This window comes from Caretta caretta, chromosome 3, assembly GCF_965140235.1.
Source record: "Caretta caretta isolate rCarCar2 chromosome 3, rCarCar1.hap1, whole genome shotgun sequence".
Taxonomy (NCBI): Eukaryota; Metazoa; Chordata; order Testudines; family Cheloniidae; genus Caretta; species Caretta caretta.
Window position 1 is genome coordinate 175,699,131 of NC_134208.1, and position 21,217 is coordinate 175,720,347.

Consider the following 21,217-nt stretch of genomic DNA (forward strand, 5'->3'; position numbering starts at 1 on the left):
TCTATTCCCATAGCTTCTGCTGACATTATCATCCGAAGCTTCAGCTAGTGAAAAAACAATTACAATTAAGTGACATGATGCTCTGACAAGCGCATCCTCACAATTATTCTTCCTAGAGCGGAATGTTGTCTCAGTGCACAAACAGTGGCTGTTGGGAAGGGACAGGGATTGCCCTGGGATTGTGCAGATAGTTTATGTAATCAGTATAATGAAAAAAATAGGTCAGAAAGATTTTTATTATGTACAGGTACATAAAAAAGTAAACCAAAATGCTTTTGCAACTTTTTGAGCAAATTAGAGGTACCTCACTGTGTTAATTAATATAATAATTGCCCGAGCAATAAAAAAAAACCAACAACTTTACACGGTAGCTCAAATAAAAACAGCAAATTTCAGATCCAATAATACTATTACCATTATATCCAGATTTTAGTCTAAGCAGAGGGCATTTTTAAGCTTCTATTTTAGCTACCACAAAGGTCCACTTTTAAGCCTCCTTAAGAAAACAGCATGGAAACAGACCAATCAAGTGGTGTTTTTATGTATGAAAGAACATGGCTGAGTCTGCTGGAGCAGCACAGACTAAAGGTGGATTGAGAGAGCAAATCTTGCACAGGAGAAAACAGGTAGAGATCTGTCTGGCAGCGCATTGAGAAATCACTTATTCTGCAAAAAGAAGGTGTTTGTCCTAAGAAGAGAGTGAAAGCCACTTCAGGGCCGGTGTAAAAGTGACTGTTAAGGGGAGGGAGCTTACAGAGTTCTGGAAAAGCTTCTGGAATTAAAAAGTGAAACTGAAGATTTCAAAAGTTGAATTAATCCTTCATTTCCAGTATACTCAGTAAATGCTTGAACTGCAACCTTTAGAATCTTGGTGACAACATTTAACCTTTTAAAAAGAAATAAAAGTCTTATCAGCGGTGAAAAACTCATAAAACACGAAGAAGGTCCAACGTTATCCTTGATCGAGGGATATCAATATTGAGTACTTTAACTTCCACTCTTTCTCCAGGGCCCAACCCAAGACTTCTTCTCTTCTTGGCTTTAGAAAGTTTTGTTTCTGTTATGTTCCGAATTGGAATCAATCCTGACTTACCAACACCAATATCAACAAAAACTCCAAAGAGAGTAGCGTTCTCTACTTTTCCAGTCAGAACAGTGCCAATGCTCAAGTCTTCAAGACAAACTATGCTTCTCTTGAAATCAGGTTTCTCAAAATCTGTCATAAAAAACAAGAGATGAAAATCAAGTTTCTGAAATAAGATACTGGAAAGACAACAGTACAATTAAACTTGTGCTGTGGATCACCTCTAATAGGCAGCCTCCTACTTTCGGAAACTAACTGAAAGTTTTCAGAGTAGCAGCTGTGTTAGTCTGTATCCGTAAAAAGAAAAGGCGGACTTGTGGCATCTTAGAGACTAACAAATTTATTAGAGCATAAGTTTTCGTGAGCATCCGATGAAGTGAGCTGTAGCTCACGAAAGCTTATGCTCAAATAAATTGGTTAGTCTCTAACGTGCCACAAGTACTCCTTTTCTTTGTGCGGATACAGACCAACATGGCTGTTACTCTGAAATTAGTCTCGAAGGTAACTGAAAGTAGCTCCAGCATTTCCAATACATTTTCATTTGGCTTTCATATAAGCATCACCTCTACCAGGCAATGGATTTTCTTCTATTTTGCTAACCCCTTGGCTGGTCACTTAAAACAGTTTATACTATATGGAGAACCAGGTATAGTGAAACCTATGGCAAGAGGCTACCGCAAGAGACCAACAAAAATTGATTGCCTGATAGGGTTTTTAACTAATGGCTACATAGTGTACTGAAAGCCCTGTAAGCATTTGCTTGGGAGAAGGGTTTTCTCTTACAGGTGATTCTTAGCACAGATTTATAATCATACACACGGTTATATTTTAGTGTACATAATTGTACATAGTAAAGTTAGTACTCAGTTGAGGTAGTCTGGTGATACCACTAAGCAAAAGGAAAGTCACTCAAATAGCTTATTCATACCCCCATGCCTCAGAGATGGCCCTATATGCTCTCTACTCATTTATACCAGTTTGACATCAGTGTAATTCCACTAACTTCAAGGGAATCACTCCTCATTTGCACTGATGAGAGTGGAGAAGCAAACACATATACTTTTAAATGCACAATGTTGGTATTCAAGCCTATATAGTAGAGTATGTGGGAATGGATAGGACTTTTTTTTTCTATTACTTACTTCTCAATTGTTGATCCCTCACCAAAACCTCTTTCCTTTTGTGCCAGCCTTGATACCTGCCCTTCTGCCCTCCCCTACAGCTGTCTTTCCTCTTCCTGATGCACTAAGCTTGTTAGTTTAGCAGAAGTAATATACTCAATTTACCAGAGAGATTCTAAATTTCACAAAAGTTAGACTGGGATTTTAACTTGTTTTCCCCTTTGTCTTTTAAAAAATAAAACACAAGTTCAAGGCCTAAAGCCAAAGCTCACTGAATGGGAGTCTGTGCGACTGCAGTGCATTTGGATCAGGCCCTAAGGTATTACCCAGATTGGTGGTGGCATCAGTAGACCCTGAATGACATTGAAGTTTCCACTGAAGGAATGCACCTAATTACTTGACTCCAAATCAGTTAATCCTTTTGTAATATTACACTGCGCAGAGGTATTTCAATGCAAAAAGAAACTAAATAGCTGCTCAGGTCACTGGCAGGGATGAGACTGGGAGAAGCCATGGGAACCATTTAATGTTTAAAATGCTGCTTTTTGTTCCAGCCTGGCATGACCCAGGTCTGCAGATTGTCCACTGTTACCTGAACAGCCATTTAACTGCTTCTCTAAGTTAGCTCCTTTGTGCAAAACTCTGAGATTTACTCCCCGGGGAGTACCTTGGTTACTAGAACATTTAAAAATAGATATTTTTTAAATCATCTTTCTAGTTCCCATCCCCAAATAGTTTTTCCTGTTTCACAGTCCATTAAACTCATTGAGAAGCATTAAGCAGCCAACAACAGAGTATTTCAATTCAAACTGAGGGGAGCACTTTAGAAAACTAAACTACATGGAACAAGATATAACAAACTGAGGAAAGGGGAAATTAATAGTAATGAATATAAATCAGAAGCTATGAATTGTTGAAAATTGATTAAGGAAGCAGAGAGACAAGGAGAAATCTATGGCCAGCAGAGGTAAGGAAAAGAAGAAGGAGTTTTTAATGTATATCAGGAACAAAAGGAATCCTAACAATGTTGCTGATCCATTATTAAATGGAAATGGTAGGAGTATTAATAATAATGCAGAAAAGAAATAAATGATGTAGTTATATCATTTAACACTCTTTCCATTCCAGTAGCCTCTCAGGAGGATGTTAAACAGTAGATACTGGAGTGAGACATTTTTAAATCAGCAGGTCCAGATACCTTGCATCCAAGAATTTTAAAAGAGCTGGCTGAGGAGCAACCTGGACTGTAAATATTGATTTTCAAAAAGACTTTGAACAATAGGGAAGTTCCAGAAGACTTTAAGAAAGCTAATGTTGTGCTAATATTTAAAAAGGGTAAACGGGATGATCTGGGTAATTATAGGCCTCTCAGTCTGACATTGATCCCAGGCAAGATAATGGAGAGACGGATATGGGACTTGATTAATCAGGTATTAAAGGAAGGTGATGAAGTTAATGAATCAACAATGGTTTATGGAAAACAGATTCAGTCAAATTAATGTGATCTTTTCTGATGGGATTACAAGTTTGGTAGATAAAGATAATAGTATTGATGTCATATACTTAAACTTCTGTAAAGCGTTTGATTTGGTATTGCATGACATTTTTATTAAAAAAACTAGAAAGATAAAAAATTAACATGGCACATATTAAATGGATTAAAAATGGTTAACAGATAGATCTCAAAATGTAACTTTAAACAGGGAATAATCAATTAACGGGTACGTTTCTAGTGGCGTCCCATAGGGATTGGTTGTTGGCCCCATACTGTTTAACATTTTTGTTAATGACCTGGAAGAAAACAAAATCATCACAGATAGTTTGCTGATGACATAAAAATTGGGAGAATGGTGAATAGTGAAGAGGACAGCTCACTGACACAGAGAAATCTGAATTGCTTGGTAAACTGGCACTAGCAATCCAGCTTTTTAATATGGCTAAATGTAAATATATACATCTAGGAATACTGGCCATATTTACAAGACAGGGAATTCTATCCTGGGAAGCAGTGACTCTGAAAAAGATTTGGGGATCATAATGGATAATCAACTGAACATGAACTCCTAGTGTGATGCTGTGGCCAAAAGGGCAAATGCAATCCTTCAATGCATAATAAGGGGAATCTTGAGAAGGAGCAGATAGCTTATTTTACCTCTACATTTGCCACTGGTGTGACCATTTCTGGAATATTGTGTCCCGTTCTGGCACCCACAACTCAAAAAGGATGTTGATAAATTGGAGAGAATTCAGGGAAGAGCAATGAGAAGGATTAGAAAACATGTCTCATAGTGCAAGACTCAAGGAGCTCAGTTTATTTAGCTTAACAAAGAGAAGGTTAAGACGTGACTTGATCACTGTCTATAAGTACCTACATGGGGAGCAAAATTAAACAGTAGCAAGCCTCCAGGACCAGGTGACTGTCAGATAGCTAATGTAAGGCTGATTTTTACAAAAGGCTCCAGAGGCAATCCTGGTAATTACAGATCACTAAGCCTAACTTCAGTACCAGGCAAATTAGTTGAAAATGTAGAACAGAATGATCAGACACATAGATGAACGCAATATTTTGGGGAAGAGTTTTTGTAAAGGAAAATCATGCCTCACTAATATAGCAGAATTTTTTGAGGTCAACAAACTTGCGGACAAGGGTGATCCAGTGGAAATAGTGTGCTTGGACTATCTGAAAGCCTTTGACAAGCTCCCTCACCAAAGGCTTTTAAGCAGAGTAAGTTGTCATGGGATAAAAGGGAAGGTCCTCTCATGGAACAGTAACTGGTTAAAAGATAGTAAACAAGGGTAGGAATAAATGGTCAGTTTTCACAGTGGCGAGAGGTAAAGAGTGGATTTCCCCAAGGATCTGTACTGGGACTGGTGCTGTTCAACATATTGATAAATAATCTGGTACAAGGGGTAAACAGTGAGAAGGCAAAGTTTGCAAATGATACAAAACTACTCAAAATAATTAAGTCCAAAGCTGACTGCAAAGAGTTACAAAAGGATCTCATAAAACTGGGTGACTGTGCAACAAAACAGCAGATTAAGTTCAATGTTAAAAATTGAAAGTAATGCACATTGGAAAACATAATCCCAAGTATATATACAAAATGTTGAGGTCTAAATTAGCTTTTACCATTCAAGAAAGAGATCTTGGTGTCATCATGAATAGTTCTCTGAAAACATCTGCTCAATATGCAGTGACAGTCAAAAAAGCTAACAGAAGGTTAGGAACCATTAGGAAAGGGATAGATAATAAGACAGAAAATATCATAAAGCCACTATATAAATCCATGTTACGCCCACACCTTGAATACTGAATGCAGTTCTGGTCGCTCCATCTCAAAAAAGATAGGTTAGAATTGGAAAAAGTACAGAAAAGGACAACAAAAATTATTAAGGAAATGGAACAGCTTCTGTATGAGAAGAAGTTAAAAAAACGGGGACTGTTCAACTTAGAAAAGAGACGACTAAGGGGGGATGTGATAGAGGTCTGTAAAATCATGAATGGTGTAGATAAAGAGAATAGGGAAGTGTTATATACCCTTCACATAACACAAGAACCAAGGGTCACTCAATGAAATCAATAGGAAGTACTTTTTCACACAACGCACAGTCAACCTGTGAAATTGATTGCCATGGGATGCCGTGAAACCTAAAAGAATAACTGGGTTAAAAAAATTTAGGTAAGTTCATGAAGGATAGGTCCATCAATGGCTATTAGCCAAGATGGTCAGAAACACAAGCACATGCTCCCCATGTGTCCCTAAACAGCTTACTGCCAGAAGCTGGGAGCGTAGGACAGGGGATGGATCACTTGATAATTTGCCCTATTCTGCTCATTCCTTGTGACGCATCCGCTATTGTCAGAAGACAGGATACTAGGCTTGATGGACCACCTGTGTGACCCAGTATGGCCATTCTTATGTTCTTAAGGCATACATTTTTAACAATAGGCTAGTTCAGTTCAAAACATTTTAACAATGGGTTAGTTCAGTTCAAAACAAACAAAATCCCTGTCTGTATTAAGAAAACCATTTCTGAGCACGATTGCTACTAGCACAGTTTCCAGGCATAGGCATGGTCTACAACAGATTGTTCCAAAAATCTTCCGCCATTATACTACCACTGGTGCATTCAAATTTGAATGTTTGCATTAAGAACGGTCATTTATTTTGGTGTTGACTAACACAATGTATTTTTATGTTTATTGCTAGATAGTCCATTTCACTGAAAATTAGACATTAGAGGTCTAGAATTAAATTACTACATGATAGGAAATGGGTTTCCAGAATCATTAGTGGGCTGCATTTATAAATAACTATAATGAAGCAATGAAGCAAAACAATGAAGGTTGAGAGAGTGGAAATGTATTTTTCTCTTTAAGCATCAGTCTACTATTTATTATTACATGCCTGTATTTTTCTTGCCTACCTTTATCTCTTGCAATTGTGAGAGGATAGAGCATATCCACTGTAAGGTTCATTGAACAACTGCACCTCCTGATATATCCCTCTCCTTTCCTACTCCTTCCTCACTCTCCCGCACCCTAAACTGTTTTGCACTGCTATGAAGATCTAACCAGTGTGAGTCATGAGCCATGTACCCCAATAAAACTTTTCTTCGAGGAGTGTGTGACCCAAACTTCCAATAAATCAGAATCTTACATTACTATTCCATAGATCTTTATTACTAGTGTTTTTAGTCGTCTCATGCTTCTCCCACAATAGCCATCAGTAGATTTAATCAGTGTAGTCAACATATTACAACTGTCTTATCTGTTAAAAGCCTTGCAGCCCACCTTCCGATGGCTCAGAAGGTCATGATTTAAGACAGGATTCACACTCCTTAATTACCGAGCCAGCAAATACTATCTGACTGACTGCATGCTGTAGTACATTCTTCTCTGTTCGACAGGATAAAGGGAGGGAGTCAGCTGACCTACACATCCACTAAATCTACTGCCAGTTTAGAAAACATGTAGTTTAAAAATGAAACCCAGAATATTCTAAATTCCGGACTACAACAAAACTACCTTTATAAAGCAAGGCATTCAGTTTTTACCTGTTCGGAAATCAAAGCCTTCCGGTTGAGTCAGACCATCAATGATTATTTGCAGTGTATGTACTGTTGTATTTAGTGTTTTTGCTGCTCCTTCTATTCCTTCTTTTTGAATTACAGCATTTACTTTTTGTTGCATATCAGGTTTTCCTATATCATTTGGATTTCCTCCAATGAAAGTTAAAAACCTTGAGAATTAAAACAAAAAAGACAATAACCTGTAAGATCATAAGAGATATTTATATAGTCCTCAGTGAGGATTGAAATCTTGCCAAGTTTAAAGTTCAAACTATTTTTGAGCTCTTACATGCACAAAAACATCTTGTTTTTAAAAAGTAACAGTAAAAAAAGCTTATCTCTTTCACCTTAGCATAACTCAAACATTCTGCACTTCTCCATTCACCTTCACACTGAGGCCAAGCATGTAAAGTTTGAGTCTAAAATAACTTTTTCTGAAGGATATGAAGGACTGAATAGAAGGTTCAGAATAGAATCCGCTTCTCAGGCTTAACTTTAGGACTTGCTATCCATGAACCCTATTATTTCCAAAAGGATTTCCTATATTCATGATGATTTTATCCCAAAATTAATTAAATATTTACAGAAAAAAATGCAACTTACCATGAACATTCCATCAAAAAGTAAAAATTTCATCATTTTGTAATTCTTTTAATGTGACTTTTAATTAATTCAATCAAAATGAAAATACAGTGAAGATAAGATAATATTTGCAAATCTTACAGAAGTACAAAGAATCTTCTCTGGTTCTGAATTTCGCAATTTAAAGAAGAGGATGAAAAAGCTTTACAAAATAATCTGTCGTCCATAAGCTACACATAAAAGTTGGCCAATTATAATTAAGTGTTCAGATACTAACAGAATAAAGTCACACAAGGGTCACTATTTGACTGATGTATTTCTTAGTCCACCAAATCAAGAAACTGCATATGTTGGCTTAATTATTTAAAACTGAAAGTAAATATATTATAGTCAATAAAGATATAAACACCCTGACCATAGTTCTTGGGTTTTGAATTCTATAGTAGAGACATACACAATGCACAAGAGCATTGTTAGTTTATACGCCCAGATACTGAAGGAAATTAGCTGAAGAATATGCTCACAAACAAAGCATACATTTTTATGCTGTGTCTTACAAACATTTATTTTAGCAGTGACAATGGCTAAATATCCTCAATATCAATAAAAGGATGAGAAATTCAAAACGAGCGGTCTTTAAATACTTTTTCTATTATGAAAAACAATGCAATATTATGTTTATTAAATGAAGCTATCAGTCCTTTTCTTAAAGCTGTTCACCACAGATGCCTCTTAATTGCTTAGTCTTGGTGTTCTGTAAATAGACTTTTTTCACCAAAGAGAACTCTCTACTCGTTCAGTATTCACATGGGGTTTGGTTATGCCTGTCCTTCATGAAGGTGCACAGTAGGGCAATTGGAAGGAACATGAAGACTTCCTCTGCTCTTGCATGTTCTCCATAGCAGCCAGGCACAACTGCAGTCCTTGTGCTCTAGGAATCACAGGGGTCTGCTCCTCCACTCTCCCCCCGCAGGGTTCGTGGCCCTATCCCACACCTCTGCACCAGCCTGTAGAACAGAACCTGCACATAGGATGGGGGAAGAATGGAAATATGCTGCACTCCACAAAGTGGTGTAGTAACCCACACATCCCCTGCACAACAGGGAACTGTAGGATGCATTCCACCCCCACAGCCCCAAGACAAGGTAACTGGTGGTGGTGGTGTGGGTTGTTTGGACTGGAGGGGAAAAGAAAGGTAGTGGCTCTTTTAATGGTTCCATTCCCCTTTGGAGCTGGATGGGAAGGCATCACCTGAGCTGGTGGGCAGGCCGGTATGGCTCAGGTAAGCCACTGGCCCTGAACACCTGTGAGAAGGTATATAAACTCTGTCTCCCCTCACACCCAGATGAGCACCACCTATCCCTGCGGTTTTTGGTCTGCTGCTGGCATAGTGGTAGTCACCTTTTTTGGGACTGGAAAGGAATTTTTCCCCAATGTCAGATTGACCAGGGCTGGATGGTTGGGGTGGGGTTTTTTTTGGCCTTCCACACAGCAGCTCAGGGACCTTGGGGTAAGTCAGGAAGCAATGTTTTAGTTGTCACAACTTAGCAGGTGTTCAGTGCTGGTACTTATTCCATAGGAACTGGAAGTGAAGTTAGGGAAAGGCATACCCTAAAGAAGCTGGGGAACAGGTTTGGGCTCCTAACATCTGGTACAGTGAGAAGACAATCGCCTTTCCCCAGCCCCTTAACAAGGTGCGGGCGCCAGGGACCAGCTGTGGAGGGTGGGGGGACTGATGGCAGTCCTACAATAGGTAGAAAAGATTAAGGATGGAATCATGACCAGCACTGCTATGAATTATTGCCGTATAGTTCCCAGATGAATTAAGTTAATAAAGTTGTGGCCTAATTAAACCACATCCCTTGCATCTTGTCTTTCTTCCTGTATCTCTGGGACAATGCATTCTGGCACTCCCCTGCAGCTGTACACCTCCACTTTGCTCCCAATGCAGGGCTGTGCCTTAAAGGCACAATTGAGATAAGTATTTTGTTCAGCATGAAGTATTATATTTCTTCTACCTGAGGGGGTCTACCTGACAATATAATGGATAGCCCTCCTCTTACGTGGCCTATCTTTGTATGTTATGTCTAGTTTTCTGCCATTAAGATAAGCTAATGTGTGAATCACTGACTTCCTCCCTTGAAACCAAAGACACTGCACTTCTAATGATGCAACTGAATGTGCCCTCTGTTCAATTGCCATTACTGCATGCTTTTGTGCTCATGGTATAGCTACACTATTTTCAGAGGGGGGTTGAAGAGATAAATATATGCCAATCTAATTACTATACAATGTTGCAAATCTTAAACTGATATTAATCTTGGGAGCGACTTCTTTTCTTTTTCAGAAAATGAAAACAAAGGAATATTAATAAAGGTAAAATGGCCTAGTTGAAGTCAGTGGCTAAACTCCCATTGACTTTAATGAGGCCAGAACTCCCCAGAACAGGGAATCAAGATTGATGAATTCTATTCCCAATTCTTCTACTGATTTACTATGTGACATGGTCAATTCAGCCAGTGTCTCTCTCTCAGCTGAAATGTGGATAATGTCCCCTACCTCATAGAGGTAGCTTAAGCAAAGGGATATGGTAGGTTTATAAATTATAATCCTAAATGTTTTTTTTCTAGATTTAAGTAAAACCTAAGATTATAACATCTGAAAATTATTAGATAAAGTTATTTTCTCTATTTTTCAGGTTATTTTTTCCTTTGAGTATAGTCAATTTCACAGTGTCCTGCCTGTAGTCAGTGTAAATCAGCTTCCCCTGTTATTGTGGCTCTTTCACACAGTAACAAGGGAGAGAAAAGCATTACAAAAAAAATAAATTTGAAAATGTGGCTAAAAACCCACTAAAACCAGCACAAGAATTCAGTGACAGGCATTGGCTCCTGAATCCTCATTAATTTTTTTTAACTGAACAGATTTCAACTTTTGGTGTTGCTTTACTATTTCTTAAGCATTTTAACTGGTTGGATAACAAAGTAAAGTAACAAAGCAAATGCAATTTTTATCAACATCATTATTGTTGTTCACGTAAGCATATTACCTTAAACCGACTGTAATTGTTATCCAAAAGAAGCAGCTCTACTAAGATGATAAAGGACATGTACTATTCTCCCTCTACCTGCAAAGAACATTAATGGGGCTTGTAGGTCTGCGCACTGTGCACTGCACAGCACAGCTGAGAGAGAGCTGCTGACTGTTAAGTGCTGAAAGATGGACAATGCCACACCAGAACACCAGTGGCAGGCAACAGCTGCCTGAGCTTTGACTGACATGGCAGATGTAACATGACAATCCCCACAAACAGCCAGCCTCCTGACTCAACGTTCTAAATAATATATGCTTCACAAAGCAGACCTATAAACAAGTCTGCTGACATTCGTGCACTTGGCTTTATTTTACCACAAATGGAAATTCAGCCTGAGTACCTTCAAGTAACATTTTTTCACCATTAGAATTTCATAGAAGTGCATTTATATTGTAAATCGATAACAGGGTACATTTCACTGTTAATAAATGTAACCACATGGAACGTTCACAGATGTACAAAAAAATTATGTTCAGATCTTTCAAATGTGTAGATAATGTAATCAGGATGTACAGTATTGTGTGCAGATTTTGGGGAAGAAAAACAGTTAGTAAGAAATAGGACTCTGAGTAAGACCAGGAGCCTGATCCTTAAATCTTTATTCACACAAGTAATTTTCGGTTTTGGAATCCCGTTGAAGATAATGGACTACTTGAATGAATAAGGCTTACTCATATGAGTGACGATGGTAGGAGTCAGGTCCTAAATTACCAATCATAGTTACCTGAATAATTTAATACAGTTAAGGTGATGAACAGCAATTTGGTTCCAGTTTAGGAAGGTACTTAAGCAGATGCCTAACTTTAAGCATGAGACTTACCACTGACTTAGATAGAGATATTCATGTTCTTAAAGTTACACATCTGCTTCAGTACATTCCTGAACTGGGGGTCTTTTCAGAGGAACTTGTCTTTGCCTAAATTCCTTTCATTAACAGCTCATAATACTGACAGCTATGACAAAACTAGAATCTCCGCAGTATTATAAAAATGCTCAACACCAAAAAATATAAGCACCTTCAATAGAAACAATAAAATTCTTCTTTTAGAGATTCTCAATCCTTTAGGTCCTGATGAGAAACTAGATGCTAAAATATTTCCATGTAAAGATATTACCTAGTGATTATCGTAATTACAGATGTAATTTTTAAAAAGAGACTATTTAATCTGGTTATATATTTCATATATCATTTTTCACTCAAACATGTGTGCCTTGAGGGCATTTTGAACAAAAATCAATATAAAGGACAAAGCTCTCGCTCAGCAGTAATGCATTGTATTGATCATCAATATTTTTAAATGTCATTGCTTAAGAACAAAGTTAAATGCTCTCTTATTTAGAAAACTTTCTTAGGGTTACTGCAAGGTCAGAAAAGCTATAGTCAGAAAAGAAAGATTATGATATGGTTAGAAAAAATAAGAATAGACTGTGTGACAAGCAACTTCCCTTACTATGGTTTTAGTTATGTTAAACACTTAATCTGGACGATACTATCTTTGAAATCATAATTTTAACAAGTTTGTAATTGACAGTTCCAGTGCTGCAAGAAAGCAAATTATAGACCCCATAATAAACAAATCTCCCCTCCTCTAAGTATTTTCTTGTGTATGCATGAGTAAAGTAACAAGTTCTAATTAGTAGTTGATATAGTTTAGCAGCAGCTATCATCTCTCTCTAAAAATCCAATAATGTTTAAAAAGTTCCACAAAAATTGATATGCAAAAGGTGAGATTCTTCATAACTTTGATCAATCTTATAAAGTAGGACATATTGCCTCCCTGTCCTCAGATACTGAATGTTTGAGTTAATGATGAATCCTTTTCATATAAAGGAATGTCAACTGAGGTAAAGCTACCAGAATCTTGTTTAAAAAAAAAAATCAAAACTGCAGGAGGTTAGCGCATACGACTCCAAATTCTACAGCAAGCTTTCATTTCTACAGCAGCCTTTGGGATGTGACAGAACATGCAGAAAATAGTCATGGCTAAGTCACTGATGTTTTTATTTAATACATAATTTCATCCACCTTACTCAGATCAAGTAAAAATGTAGCATAGATGTAACAAATAAGCACATCATGTTCTTTTAACATACACATCTGCATAAAATTATAACACAGACCTTGCAGTGCTTAAAGAAAACGCAAATTTTTGAACAGAATTCAAAGATCATTAGAAAAAGCAACAATTATTTCCAACGGAGAGTTGCAGTGCATTTAAAAACTATTTTTAAACAAGAAGAAACAGTAGTTCTTAAAGCTACATAAGGGTTTTAGTCACAGTCATTCTGTTTTATGTTATCATTTCCAGCAACACGACTTAAGAGCTGAGAGTACTGGGTTCATTACATGAAAGCAACACGATATCCCATTAAACCTGGTCATAGTGCACATATGAATTAATGGTGATGCAACACTATCACTTCTAAAACAAAACTTTGTATTAGCATGTGCGAAGTTAGATAGAATGTATATATATGACAGTACCAAACAAGAGTTAAACTATATGGACCAAACAGTTATAAATATTTAGTAATAGTTTCAGGTAAAAAAATGCATTTTTAATTTATAAAGCAAATTAAAGATTTTTGTAGCATTGCTAAAAAACAACACAACAATATAAATCCTCAATATTTCAACTACTGAATTGGATTATATAAATGTCATGTAGTATTTGTGTACTACTCTAAGCAAAGTTGGTTGCCGAGTCCAAAATTAATTTCCAAATATATATGAAAATATATAAATGGGTTAGACAAACACACTTGTATGAATATTTAACAGGTCTTGATATTTATATCTATAGATTTATTAGGGCTGTCAAACGATTAAAGCGATTAATTGCACTGTTAAACAATAGAAGAATACAATTATTTAAATATTTTTGGATGTTTTCTATATTTTCAAATACAACACAGAATACAAAGTGTACAGTGCTCACTTTATATTTTCTTCTGATTAAAAGTATTTGCACTGTAAAAAAACCAAGAGTAATAGTATTTTTCAATTCACCTAATACAAGGACTATAGTGTAATCTCTTTATCATGAAAGTTGAACTTACAAATGTAGAATTATGTACAAAAAATAACTCCATTCTAAAATAAAACAATATAAAACTTTAGAGCCAGCAAGTCCAGTCAGTCCTACTTCTTGTTCAGCCAATCGCTCAGACAAACAAGTTTGTTTACATTTGCAGGAGATAATGCTGCCTTCTTCTTGTTTACTTCACCTGAAAGCGAGAACAGGCATTCTCATGGCCCTGTTGGAGCTGGCGTCGCAAGATATTTACTTGCCAGCTGTGCTAAAGATTCATATATCCCTTCATGCTTCAGCCACCATTCCAGAGGACATGCATCCATGCTGACGATGGGTTCTGCTTGATAATGATCCAAAGCAGAGCATGACTGATGCATGTTCATTTTCATCATCTGGGTCAGATGCCACCAGCAGAAGGTTGATTATCTTTTTGGTGGTTCGGGTTCTGTAGGTTCCTCATTGGAGTGTTGCTCTTTTAAGACTTCTGAAAGCATGCTCCACACCTCAGCCCTCTCAGATTTTGGAAGGCACTTCAGATTCTTAAACCTTGGGTCGAGTGCTGTAGTTATCTTAAGAAATCTCACATTGGTACCTTCTTTGCGTTTTGTGAAAGCTGCAGTGAAAGTGTTCTTAAAATGAACAACATGTGCTGGGTCATCATCGGAGACCACTATAACATGAAATATATGGCAGAATGCAGGTAAAACAGAGCAGGGGACATACAAGTCTGCCCCAAGGAGTACAGTCACAAATTTAATTAACACATTTTTTTTTTTTAACAAGCGTCTTCAGCATGGAAGCATGTCCTCTGGAATGGAGGCTGAAGTATGAAGGGGCATATGAATGTTTAGCTTATATGGCACATAAATATCTTGCAATGCCAGCTACAAAAGTGCCAAGCAAATGCCTGTTCTCACTTTCTGGTGACACTGTAAATAAGAAGAGGGCAGAATTATCTCCTGTAAATGTAAACAAACTTGTTCATCTTAGCGACTGGCTGAACAAGAAGTAGTACTGAGGGGACTTGTAGGATCTGAAGTTTTACATTGTTTTGGTTTTGAGTGCAGTTATGTAACGAACAAAAAAATCTTACATTTGTAAGTTACACTTTCACAACAGAGATTGCATTACAGTACTTGTATGAGGTGAATTGAAAAATGTAATTTCTTTTGTTTATCATTTTTACAGTGCAAATATTTATAATCAAAAATAATATACACTTTGATTTCAACTTCAACACAGAATATATATGCAAATGTAGAAAACCATCCAAAATAGTTAATACATTTCAATTGATATTCTATTGTTTAAGAGTGCGATTAAAACTGCGATTAATCATGATTAATTTTTTTTAATTGCGATTAATTTTTTTGAGTTAATCGTGTGAGTTAACTGCAATTCATTGACAGCCCTAACATTTATATGGCTATAGATATGTAATAACTAAACATTAAGATAATTTACTATGTATCTGAGAAATAACTGTTAACTGAAATAGATAACTACTGGTATAGTTATTATACCGTACTGTAGGTAGTTCACTAATACACTGTAGTTACATTTTTGACACTTATAATTACCGCTCTTTCACCTAATAAGATATCAAGGATAACTACATGACATAGAGCAATTACCATGTAAATACAGTATTGTTAATACATGTATTTCTAGAATCCAAGAGCATTATGTATGATAATAAATAGATAATAAGTTTCAGTCATGTAGTTGATTAGTGGTTATTAATTATTCAAAAAGCACAACCACAACAACTACTTTAGCTGGACCAAAACTCCCAATCTTTTTCCTTCAAAAATTTTAGCTGCTTTTCATCCAACTTATAGAGCTGAATGAAGTTTTTCAAATGTTGACAAAAAATTCAGTGAAAAATATCACCTTTTTTGACCAGCTTTAGTAATTATATTGCAATTGCAGTGTAATTACAATCACTGTGATAAAATGTACCCCAATAATAAGACTTGTAAAGTATATGTATGATGTAAAAATATATATTTTAAATTATATATGTTGAGGCCAACATTTTCAAAAATAGGGTCTCTATAACCGGGCTACTAAATGAGCAACCTGATTTACAGAAGTGCTGAGAATCAAATACAGCATTTCCCAATATGTTGAATGGTCCTTCTTCAGCAAGTGCTTAAGTACTTTGTTGAATTGGGGCCACTTGTAGCCATTGGGCACTCAGCACTTTTGAAAATCAAGAGACTTATTTAGGTGCCTAAATAAGGAGATATTAGTCTTCTATTTTTGAAAATATTGGCTTGAAAGTCTGTACCTTAAGGGTAGCACCACTTATCATAAAGTGCATACTCTGCATCATAATCTGAACTTTTAAATTCCTAAACATAGGAGACTTATTCTGATTGAAGGGTTTCAGGACTGTGCGCGTTATATTATTGAATCCAAATGGAGTCCTGGGGGGGAACGGGACCTTATTTTTCTCCTTAAACAACTGAGAGCACATTCACTGCACAATTTGGAAAGTCACAAGATTCCTTCTAGTTTAATTTGAAAAACCTTATTATTTACTACAGTACTATGCAAAATGTACTACACATTGTACAAAGAAATTGTAAGGGGTGGTTCTGGGCAAGGGCTATTCCTTTTTGCATGAAAAAAATATTTTACAAAAAAATTATTGTATTTAAAAGTTACCATATGACATTGTTTATTTTTAAATAAAATAAGCCAGTAATTCTTATCCACTACTCCTACCCAAATTATTCAGGTTTCAGAGTAACAGCTGTGTTAGTTTGTATTCGCAAAAAGAAAAGGAGTACTTGTGGCACCTTAGAGACTAACAAATTTATTTGAGCATAAGCTTTCGTGAGCTACAGCTCACTTCATTGGATGCATACTGTGGAAAATACAGAAGATGTTCTTATACATACAAACCGTGAAAAAATGGGTGTTTACCACTACAAAAGGTTTTCTCTCCCCCCACCCCTCTCTCCTGCTGGTAATAGCTTATCTAAAGTGATCACTCTCCTTACAATGTGTATGATAATCAAGTTGGGCCATTTCCAGCACAAATCCAGGTTTTCTCCCCACCCCCTCCACAAACCCACTCTCCTATTGGTAATAGCTTATCTAAAGTTATCACGCTCCTTACAATGTGTATGATTATCAAGGTGGGCCATTTCCAGCTATTACCAACAGGAGAGTTATGCTCAAATAAATTGGTTAGTCTCTAAGGTGCCACAAGTACTCCTTTTCTTTTTGCGAATACAGACTAACACGGCTGTTACTCTGAAACATGACCTATAAAAACATCCATTTTTAAACAATGATTTTGAGGTACAGAAGTCCAAAATTTAAAACCACTAATTTTCTTTTTCTGAAATATTTTATTGCGTTAAAGGCCAAGGAGGATTTTGTTGTTTTAAAATTCGGTTAAAAAAAACTGTTCCCAAGTGGAGACTCTGCTTGCCAAGTTTCAAACCAGAACCAATTTTACGGCTGATTTAGAAACCCCTGAAAAATAGGGGGGTTTCATAATGGAAATACTGAGGTAATCTTTACTAATAACAGCACAAACAGTGCTGATATAATTGATTTATGGCATTAAGTATTCTTAACTCAAAATCTGTACAACTGCTGTAAAATAACTGGAAAACATTTTAACGATGATTTAATATGCTATACAGATTATCAAAACATTTTTTGTTCACGGTTTCCACGCTGTCAAAGCCTTGCTTTGTGATGCATTCTAATCGAACATCAAAATATGTTCAAATATTCTGAATTAAAAAAAAGAAAAGATAAAGAAATGGCCTCCTAGATCTTAAACCAAAGAAATTTCTGCCTAAGCCCGTCATAGGCAGCATATTTTTCTGAAAAGCTGGGACCGTGTTTTAAGTTTCTGAAAAGACTATTTTTTGAATACCAGCTTACAGTGGCACATCCTCCTCCATACAATTAATACAGCATGTACAAGGTATTCAGTTTCTGAAGACATACTCTAAAAGAGCTGCTAGAAAAATCAAGGAAACATTTAGTAAATCCTCAAGAAGTTAGAACCAGGTAACAGTCATATGCCTATAATCTGAGACTTTAGAAGGAAAAGTTTCAGAGTAGCAGCCATGTTAGTCTGTATTCGCAAAAAGAAAAGGAGTATTTGTGGCACCTTGGAGACTAACCAATTTCTTTGAGCATAAGCTTTCGTGAGCTACAGCTCACTTCTAGTTTCTAATCACTCAATGTAAACTTTTAAAAAATATTATATATGTATCCCATGGAAAATACTCATTGATAAGGATACGATTCTGTCATTGAAGTCACAGATTCCATGAATTTCTGGGACCTCCATGACTTCTTCTGAGCAGCTGTCAACCCCGGAGCCGCCAGACAGCTTATCAGCGGCCAGCCCCAGGGCTGCCGAAGGAGCGGGGGCGGGGAGGGATAGTGGGAGGGGAGCAGGGGACGCGGCTCTGGAACAACTGACTGGCGGCCAACCCCAGGACTGAACAGCTGACCGGCGGCCAGCCCCAGGACCGCTAGAGCAGCAGCAGGGCTGGAACAGCTGCAAGCTCTGGCACTGCTCTGTTTGTACCCCCCTCGGTATTTTTAGTAAAAGTCAGGGACAGGTCGCAAGCTTCCGTGAATTTTTGTTTATTGTCCACAACCTGTCCCTGACTTTTACAAAAGTACCTATTACAGAATCTTAACTATACTCATTTTTAAAGAACAGCAACCAGCATATGTATATGATGTACACAAACTGCAACATCTGGCATGCAGGTTATATTTCAGTGAGATTGACAATTTAGGAATCTTATGCATCTGTTTATAGAAGGGGTTTAAATATGTGGTTTAGCATTATGCAAGTGGGAATCTCCTTTTGCAAATTGTACAATTGCAAGACTTTGGCTAGTATAAGCGGATGTTATTTAATGTGGTTGGCTACACACAGAGATTTTTCTTTTAAATGTATTTACAAGATTGCTTAAACTAAAGATTTATGCCTCAACCATATTTTGTGCATCTATAATGCTTTTTGTTATCAACACTGTTTGGATTCAACAATAAACGTAATCATATGCTTAATATTACGCACATACTTAAGTCTCATTGAAATGAAGTGTGTGAAGTTAAATGCTTTGCTGAATTGGGCTTCAGCTGGGTGTTATTTTAAGATGTGATTATTTATGTTTAGATCACATCTTTTAAATTTGCTGAGGCAAGGGCTAGGGATGACTGTTACAAGAGTAGACTCAACAGCCAATGCCTGTTACAGAGTAGAAATCAACAGCTAATGGGCAGTATCACAGCTTTTATATAACTGAATTTCACCCACTAAGGAGCCGGAGCTAAGGGCAGGAGATGATGCCCTGGGAGATGGTAACAGAAAATTGCTCTTTCCAGGGAGGGAGGCAGCAGCAGAAAGGTGGACTTCCCAGTCTCCACTTTCTGCCACTGAACATTTGTCTCTGTGTTCTTTCAATTACCTCCCTGGTTTGCACGGTTCCGATTCTATCAGGGGGACGCGTCACTAGAGGAAGGAGGTAGAACTTCAGGTACTTGGCACAGTGTCCCAGCATTTGCCAGTACAGTGAAAAGAACTGTTGGATTCCATTTAATAATAGAATACTCAGAATAAGTATGTTTATCTTACAGACTGTGAGAAGTCTTATGACACTGCTGTTTTGTTTACTTTGTGGCAAAATTCCCAGAAGCACCCCATTACTCTTGCAGGTTGTTCTGCCGAACAACAAGATTGATCTCTAGCTGCATATGGAAAAAAAACCTTACTCAATTCTACTGGGGAAAAATATAGTTGCGGTGAAATGAATTTCAGTTTTATAGACAAATTAAACCACTCATTTTAATCCTCATCCAATGTTCTCAAAGGCTCTGGCGCACATTTGGAATTTATTATACAAAAATTAACCATGAAAATGTTTTTGATCTATAGCAGAGTTCCAAAATTTTTTGAAACGATCAACATCTTTAAAAACAAAATTAGTTTCCAGGCAATTACTTTGATTGACGTCAACAGGGCTACTCATATCAGTAATGTACATAAAATTTAGTCCATAATCTTTCGGTTGCTTTTTCATGAACATAGATTCAGCAATGAAGAATTATGTCCTCCGTGTGATCCAGAGCTCGCTCAAGTCAGTGAGACCACTTCTATTGACATCAAGGGGCATTGATCAGGTCCCATATACTTAACCAATGTTGAAGTGTGAAGTATTAGTAGAATTTTATCCTTAAACCATATTTACCCAACAAACCAGAATGAGTCTAGAAAAGCTGTTTTATGAATTCTAATTAATTACACAGGTTATAAGCTATTTTTAAAGTGCTGTTTTCTTTACAATCTTTCAAAATACAGATAAAGAAAAAAGAGGAGCTGGTGATTCAGTAGGTGGCAGTCTTTCCTCTGAATAACTGCAAAGACAGTACCTCATATGATGTTAGCAAGCACTAGCCTATGGATCAGATATCAAACTAAGGTCCTTACCACTTCTGTCAATTAAAGACTCCATGACACTTTTTATAAGATGTGCTAACCCTGGGGTCTCAGCCAAATTCTAAATCAGGTAATCCCTCTGGAATTTCAACTGGATATGGTGATTAAGATTCTTATTTATACTAAAATTCCTACACTCCACTTTCCACAGCAAGAACAGTATAAAGGGGCCTTGATGTAAATAAGAATAAAGATCTACTATTCTTTATTTTCTGTCTTTCTTTGGTTTATGGTGGTGCAGCATACTATTACATAACTGTTTTATTCCACACAAAAAATGGCTGTACTTCTGTTTCCAGAAGTGTTCCTTCTATATTCCTCTCAAATTTAAATAGGTGATATGGGTCTTAATTATACTATTAACAGGAGAACCAGAAAGTGAAATTGACTATAGGCAAAAGTGAAACTAAGTAGTCTCTGTTCAGTTTTCAAACTGAATGAAATGTGAAACGAAAATAAACAGCATGAATGCAGACAGGTAATTAGAGTTTAAAAATTATTTCATTTTTAAATGTACAGTATTACTTTTAACAATACTTATTTTTAAATCTAACAAAATCTCTTTAATGTTTTGAGATGTTGTGATTTGCCAAGTGAAATGAGGTCTAACAGTCAACTCAGGGACATTTCTCATTGTTTCTCTGTAACATGATAACTTTTGGACATTGCAGCTGATTCATTCCAAAATTTCAGGGAACGTTCTTCTACTCATCAATGGCCAGAATCCTATCGATT

At 36.7% G+C, this 21,217-nt stretch overlaps 1 protein-coding gene across 7 annotated transcripts in view; it reads right to left on the reverse strand.

The window, feature by feature from the left end:
- Positions 1-218: 218 nt before the first annotated feature.
- Positions 219-21,217, reverse strand: part of SRBD1 (S1 RNA binding domain 1) — a 233,433-nt gene continuing 212,434 nt past the window's right edge. For all 7 annotated transcript variants that reach the window (XM_048842988.2, XM_075127145.1, XM_048842989.2 and 4 more), the window contains 2 exons: positions 7,264-7,448; positions 219-1,216 (listed from right to left, as the gene is read on the reverse strand). In XM_048842988.2, coding sequence (XP_048698945.2) covers positions 927-1,216; positions 7,264-7,448 — 475 coding nt within the window. In that variant the 3' untranslated portion in view covers positions 219-926. The remainder of the gene's footprint in view (positions 1,217-7,263; positions 7,449-21,217) is intronic.